The 7,618-nt window shown below is 39.2% G+C and overlaps 1 protein-coding gene across 1 annotated transcript; it reads right to left on the bottom strand.

The window, feature by feature from the left end:
* Positions 1-5,184: 5,184 nt before the first annotated feature.
* LOC134621234 (piggyBac transposable element-derived protein 3-like) lies at positions 5,185-7,051 on the bottom strand. The gene is made up of 2 exons (XM_063467663.1): positions 5,707-7,051; positions 5,185-5,467 (listed from the first exon to the last, which is right to left on the bottom strand). Exons 1-2 carry the CDS (start codon positions 7,032-7,034, stop codon positions 5,185-5,187), a joined length of 1,611 nt encoding a protein of 536 aa, XP_063323733.1. The 5' UTR covers positions 7,035-7,051.
* Between the last annotated feature and the right edge of the window lie 567 nt (positions 7,052-7,618).

Genomic DNA, 7,618 nt, shown 5'->3' with positions numbered 1-7,618 from the left:
GTCATCTCTGGTACAATGATTTTGCTGTTTAAGTTGCTGTTGTTCTCATTACTACCGTCACTACTGCAGGATTGTCATTAAATCATTGAGCAGCAGAAAACAGTTGAATATCTCTTATACTAAACCAAGCTACTGAGTTTAAGCAAGGGTCAAAGTAATTCTACTTCCTGAGCGCTTATTCGTTTTTGTGGTTTTTAAAAAAATCTGACGTCATATCAAGTGACCATCTGAAAAAGGAAGTGTAGAGCACTTCCCACTTAGAATCACATCAGAGCTGAGCTGCTTTCAGACGACTCTGTCTTGTTGTGGATGCTGAAGCTGATCATGGTTCTCCTGTGGATGATCCTGTTGGTGGTTCTGCTCTGTGCAGAGGCCGAGAACGTGACCGAAGTCAGAGGAGAGCTGGGGACCAATGTCACTCTAACCTGCTCCAATCAGACATCAGACACACACTGGTACATGGAGATCCACAGTCAGTTCAGAGCATGTATCGGCCGCAGTTTTTCTTCAGCAGACTCTACCTACTGCTCTCCTGGTTTTGAAACCAAATTTTCAATCCTGGGAAACAAACTCGTGATTAAAAACTTTACTGCAGAGGACTGCAGGCTTTACTTCTGTGGCATCAAGAGATATGGCAGCATTCATTTTGTGGAGACTTTCCACCTTTTGTTTGGTAAGTACCCAAGTTTCTGTTTACTCTATTACTGTAAAACAAATGATTAGTTGGTGTTCAGGTCGCATGATGTATTTGTAGAAATGCACATTTTGAACTGTCTAACAGGAGTTTTTACTGTTTCAACATGTTTAGGAAAGTTGTGACCACATCTTTGCAGTAATATGGGATGTATGTGAATATTTGTTCTTAACCTCTAACAATACCATTGGGCTATGGTGACAGTCTTTTAAGCCCATGTGCACGTGAGCATGGATAGACTCGTAGTATATGGCAATAAACACACATGTAAAATGGAAAATATGGCAAATGTATTTGTTAACAATAAAATAAAATTTAGGGGCAAAAAGAGTTTGTCTTCATCATCATTACAGCAGTTATGCAACAGGAAAAAAACTGTGATAATACTCAATAAGTAAAGCATTGTTTTATAATTATGGTGGTGATGAGGCTGAACAAACGGTCTGTTTGTGGAAACATCTAATTTTTATAAATCATCTCAATCTGGGTCAACGAATGCAGAAATTGTCTCTAATCTACTGACTTGTACTTTACTGATTACTTTAAGGTCACCGTTGGATCCAGCTGGAGGTGAGGGTTTCAATAGTATTGTAGCAAGAGCTGTAGTCACATGGTTCCTGATTCAGAATAATTTGAGTTTGATAACCATTCTGTTGAAAATTATGAAATTAATATGATGAGAAATGAGCTCAAGTGCTACATTGCCCCTCCCCCACCCCCACAACCAATAGACAGCACAAACTAAAAATTGGCCCTTCTTTGAAATGCCTTCACTAAAAAAGCATCAGAAGAGCTATTCTGTTGAATACTGCTGTCGTCACAGATCTGCACGCAAAGTGTGCTTGACCATTGGTGTCTTGGCTCCATGGTAATACTAAACACAGATAAAAACCAGTCCTCTTTAGTCACATTAGGATAAGTGGCGAGGAACTCGCATCCCATTTGCTTTGTGTTTGTACTTCATGTGAGAGGATTAGATGAGGGCACCAACACTAGAAGACATCTCGTGCATATCTAAATAAGAACGAGTCGTATACTTACAGTTGGTAGGTAGCTGACCTTCTTGTTCGTGTGTCAATTAAATATTTTCCTTTTCTCTACATTTAAGTTGCCTCAGAAATCAGAATAAATTTAACTTGTTAGTACCTTAGTTTGGATCACTGGTTGTGATTGGAGACGTGAATCTTCTGCACTGTTTTCAGAATAATTTGTCAACAAAATGCCCCGATTGGAAACTTTAATTATCATAACTGTAACTGTTCTAAAGAAATAAAACAGAATACTTTTTTTATTTTCTTTTTTCCATTGATTATCTCTCCTTTGTTCCTCTTTCATCTTTCTCTAGATGCCTCCACCAGCAACCCACTGAAGGACTGCATCATGACTCAGTTCATCCTCATGATATCCATCTCAGTTGCCGCTGTCATCATCCTGATAATGGGTGAGTGTGACTGGAGATAAGTTTAGGAGATTTTAGTCTGAACTGTAAATACCGACATCCACTACTAGACGAGCCACACTATTCACCGATGAACACGACCCAAATGTATCTATCACAACGTTCACTGGAGCTTTAAAAGCTGGTAATTGAAAAAAATAATAATAAAATAAATAAAAAATAAATAAATAAAATGAAAAATAACTCACTGACATCTGTAAGGCAAGGCAAGGCAAGTTTATTTATATAGCACAATTCAACAACAAGGTGATTCAAAGTGCTTTACAGAGACATTAAAAACAAAAACAAATAAAAAGCATGATTTAAAATTGATTAAAACAAGCAAACAAACAAAGGAACTGTACTAAAGGAACAGTTAGCACATGAATACTTGAGCTCAGCTATATGCTCTGTCCTCATATCATGACCTCTGGTTTGGTAATATTTGCACAGACATTTTGAGAAGAGCATACTAACAGTGTTAGTCACGTTTAACCTGAGGCTTGTCGCCCCATGATTAATTCATTTCAGTGCTCTGATGTGTTTTATGTCTTTTTAAACATGATTCTATCTTTTCAAACACACTAAAGTTTGATATTTTCTGATTAACTTTGATCAAAAAGTTCTTTAATATCAGGAAAAAGAGCCTCTACAAGAACACTAACATCCTTCATTGACTGAATCACAATCATAACACAATTTCTGATCTTTCATTAATGTCTGTTGTTAATAGACTGATCTGTTGACCAGCAACCATTAGTAAATAGCAGAACTAACTACTAGATAGTTTTTGTACACTATTTTTCTTATTTATTTCTTTAATATTATTATTTTTTTTTATTTTCTAATATATCTCTAATTCAGGTTTTCTTGCTGAACCCTGATCGTCTGTGAATTTCCCCAGTGTGGGATAAGTTTATGCCTAACTTCTTAGCAAAGAGGAACATAGGAAAATGATGATGAGTCCATCATTTATAATTCGTGCTAATCCAAATCACTTAAAAAAGTATGTCAAGAACATTCACCTTAGTCAACAATGCTGATCTAACGGAGTTCTTGTAGTTTGTATTTTTGACGTGGGTTTTATTTTTATTTTGAGTTTTTGATTTCAAGTCAGTAAAGCTTCAGTTTGTCTGTTTGTTTTCTCTTATTTCAGTTTAGCTTTTCTTAGTTTCAGTTTTACTTTTAGTTATTGTGATATAGAGGACATTTATCATGGGATTTTCAGAACTTCAGAATTAACATTACAACCCAACCACTCTCTGAAAAGCCAGTTAGTCATGTAGACACCGTGAGTCTCAGTGGAAAGATGACACAAACCTCTTCAGAGAGGATGTGGACAAAGATGTTCAAATTGACAAATAACCTGTATATTTTTATTTTATTTTAGTGTTTCAGGTATTTTCTTTTGCTTGCATGTCTTTATTTATTTTGGGTTGTTTTTATTTTACTTGACTAAATCATTTTGGGAATGGCAGCAGTGTTCAGACCGGATCATATTCTTACATTCATTACGAGACATTCTGTCCTGACTGTGAGTTTGAAGGTGGAGTAACTCGATGATCTGTTGGCAGGTGGGGTTTTGATACTGCTGTGTTCGAGGAAGAACAAAAGTAGCAAACAGGTGGAAGAGCCTTCAGCTCACATCTACGAGAACGCAGAGACACTGTGGGCTATTCAGGTAAACAAACCTTCCACTGTTACTGACAGGACTGATACTGTGAGTTTTAATTTTACATTACAAATATTTTTCTAGAAACTCCACAATCCTATATATCTGTATATTTAGTAGTTCAGTTGAGTAACGAATGGAGCACTTTAGTATAGCATGTAATGTTGTAACACAGAAGAGGATATCACATTACAATGCTGTGTCACAATATAAAATAGCATCATACTATAACAATCATAGTGTATGTGAATAGGTTTGTACCATGGACAGTGTGGGGGTTTGCTACTCTAGTCAATTTAAACTGTATGAAGTCTTCATGGCCTTGAGTTTGCTCCATGTCCACACAGTTAGATGTAGCTGGCACCATTGAACCACACTTCATACTATTGTCCGACTTCAAAACACAGATACTAGTGCTGAAAATGTTAATTTTAAGCCTTCAACAAGGAACTTAACTAATCAACTGTAGAGGTCACCGCATTATCTTTATGAACTACACTGTGTAGCACTTTTCTACTCTGAGCACCCATAATGCATTGAATCTGCTGAGCCACAGTCACCCTAACATCTCTAAAAACTGTTTTATGTTTGCATCTGGTGATGACATTGCTGTTGGTACCTATGATATCAATACCACTGCCTTAAGTGCTAACACAATACTGCTTCTTCCCTATACTCTTCCCTATACTTATGTTGTGTTTCAGGGCAAGGTGATCCACCCCTACCGAGCAAGACATCACTGAACGAGTTCTTTCAGACGCTACAAGACTTCATTTGTTGTATTTCACTGAAAAACATACAAACATTTGTGCATGTTTCTTCTCTGCAGCAAATACATAAATCTTTTGTTAGTGCTGTCAGCGTTAATCTCGTTAAAATGATGTTAACGCCATAACCGCGTTAACACGACAAATCTGTGTTAGCGAGTTAACCCGTTTGTGCCCAGATTTTTTTCAGAGTTGTAAGGCATATCATTTTATCAGTTGAGTCCCTCTGAATCATGTTATGTATTTATTTTTTCCATTTTGTACTTTTTTTTGAAGAAAATAGCATTTTTATGACTGGCAACAATTGTTGCCAGTAGTCACACAGCTTGTCACTAGGTCAAATGTCACCTAATAATAATAATAGAGAAGTAATAATAATAATATAATAAGAACAAAATAATAATATAGTCATAATAAATAATAACAAAAAGGTGGAGCCTCAGGTTCCCCCTGTATAAAATTCAAAACATCAAACAATTTGAACTGATTTCTTTATTCTCAATTTTTTTATACTCAAAAACTCAACAAACATTTTTTTCTTAGAACCTCTAAAAACATATATACATATATAACATATTTCTTCCCATACATTCCATCATCTTTCATGCATGTTCTACTCAGTGTGGTACTTCTTGAAGCACTCCACATGTAGTGGCACATCACACTTTCCACACGCAAATGATGTGCGTCCGCCGCAGTTCTTGCATCGCTTGTACCTGCTACCAGTGTTGCAGGGCCAGTGGTTCAAATTATCAAACCTGGTGGCATCAGTTATCGCCACCGCCATTGAAGATCTTCTGCCCTGCCTACTTGGCTTTGTTCCATGGCGCAGGAGGAGGGTCTGGGCTACCAGCCTCTGGAAGGAGAGGAGATCCTTCTCCCCGCTTTTCCAGGACCTAAATGAATGACAAAACAAGCATGATAGATGCATGAATGTGCATCGTTTCATCCTTTCTACAACGTCATGCCCCATATGTAGAATGTTCTGTAAAAGCAATATCACACTTGAGTTTGTGATGTTGGTCTGGATATCATCACTGTTGCTCTTGTCGACCGAAGAGCACTAGCGATGACCTCGAGTCAAACATCACCAACTCGATTGTGATATCACTAAATAACATACAGCCTTGTGTACCTGTAATAGCACCAGCTGTTCACCATGGCACTGTTCAGGGCCCAGCTGAAGCATGGCCACCACCACTTCTTGGACCGGATGTTGACTCTGTAGCGGCTGACAAACTGGTCATGCAGGTCCACTCCTCCCATGTGTGTGTTGTAGTCCTGGATACACTTGGGCTGTCTGACCTTGTCCATAGTCCGCTTCTGTTTATTCCATCTCTTCGCCTCAGTTTCGGTGAACTCCCTCTCCATGTTCGACACCACGGTGACCACGCTGTTGTCATTCCACCTTACAATCAGCTTCTCTGCCTCAACCAGATACTCAGCATCTCCTCTGGGTGTCTTCTTGAAGGTCTGGGGTGCTGTGAAGGGAACGTTATGGAGCTGAGTTTGTCGCATCGTGCCACAGCTGCCATAGCCTCTCAGGGTCATCTCATCCACCAGGGACAGGGTTGTGAAGAGGTTGTCGTGGTAAAACTTGACTCCAGGTGGCACTTCAGCTTTCTCTGCCAGGCCAAGAACCACACTTGGACCCTGACCAAGTCCAGTTTCCACCAGATGTGTGTGGCTTCCTACATATGGCTCCATCTGATGGACAAACCCGGAGGAGGATGCTAAGCTCCATATTTTATACCCAAAACGAATAGGCTTCCCTCTAATAAACTGTTTGCACCCATGCCTTCCAAAATACTCAATCATCATCTCATCTACTGCCACATGTTCTGCTATCGGGATTGCGTTGTTGATGTCATTTAGATGCTTAAAAAGGGGACGCACCTTGAAGAACGGGTCAGCTGTGATCTTCATGTTGTCTACTAAATGAACAGAAGACATAATTTCATCAAACCTGTTCCTCCGCATGGCATCTTTTACAGCATTGTTGCTGACATCACAATCGTCTGACCAGAGAAGACGCCGCCTTGGGACTGTGTTGTATCCACTGATCAACAGAATACCGTAGAATGTAAGAAGTTCATCCTCAGTCAGGTTGAGCGTTTTCCCTTTTTGTTCAGCGTAGAGATTGGACATTTCCAGTGTGACATCTCTGAGGGACTTGGGATAAAATGTGAGGAAGATATCCACTGGATCATCTGATGTGAAGCCAGGATGATGTTCTTTGGGGACATAGCGAGGGATCTGATATTTTTTGTTGGCTTGTGCTGGTGCTTTGGCCGCAATTTTGATTTTTTTGAATTTCCTGTCTTGGTTCTTAGTTTTGTGGAGCATGGGCCCAACAATCTGACTGGTCACCTTTTCATTTGTGCCACTGACCTTTCTAGTCTCTGTCTGACTCACTGAGGATGAGCACCCAGGATCATCATCGGGGGGATTTGGCAGCTGCATGTCCGAATTAAGTAGAAAGCCTTCACCTTTGAGTATTCTTGATGGGAGGCGGTTATGGTCACCAGTGGCCTCATCATCAGATTGGTCACTGTCACAGTCTGTGTCATGTGCGTGCATTTCTGACTCAGGCACAACTGTGATGTCCGCCACAGTTTCAGAGTCCTGCAGCATGGCCAGGATCTCTGCTACGGTGTACCTAAGGAAAGGACAACATACATGTTAGCTAGCAAGCGAATTTTAGCTAGCAAGAAAATGATGTATGGTAATGTATAAAAATCCTATACACAGAGGCCTTGAATACCTGTGAATTTATTTAGCTAGGAATTATTCTAAAAGGACTAAAATGAGCCATTGTACATCATTCTACAATTTTAAATAAGTAAATTAGGAGCAATCCTGCAGACAGTGTTTTCCTTTAGTTAGCGACATGCTATGTGCCCACTGGCAACTTTTGTTGCCACTCACAGAAATAAGCCCATGAACAAAAAAATATTTATCCTAGGTACAATTTTTTTGGGGAGGGTATAGAGACTTGAATGATTAAATAATTATAAATATGTTTGGGGGGAAAGTCATAAGAAATT

The sequence above is a fragment of the Pelmatolapia mariae genome, linkage group LG23 (genome assembly GCF_036321145.2).
Source record: "Pelmatolapia mariae isolate MD_Pm_ZW linkage group LG23, Pm_UMD_F_2, whole genome shotgun sequence".
Classification (NCBI taxonomy): Eukaryota; Metazoa; Chordata; class Actinopteri; order Cichliformes; family Cichlidae; genus Pelmatolapia; species Pelmatolapia mariae.
This window is presented reverse-complemented; position numbering and strand designations above follow the sequence as displayed.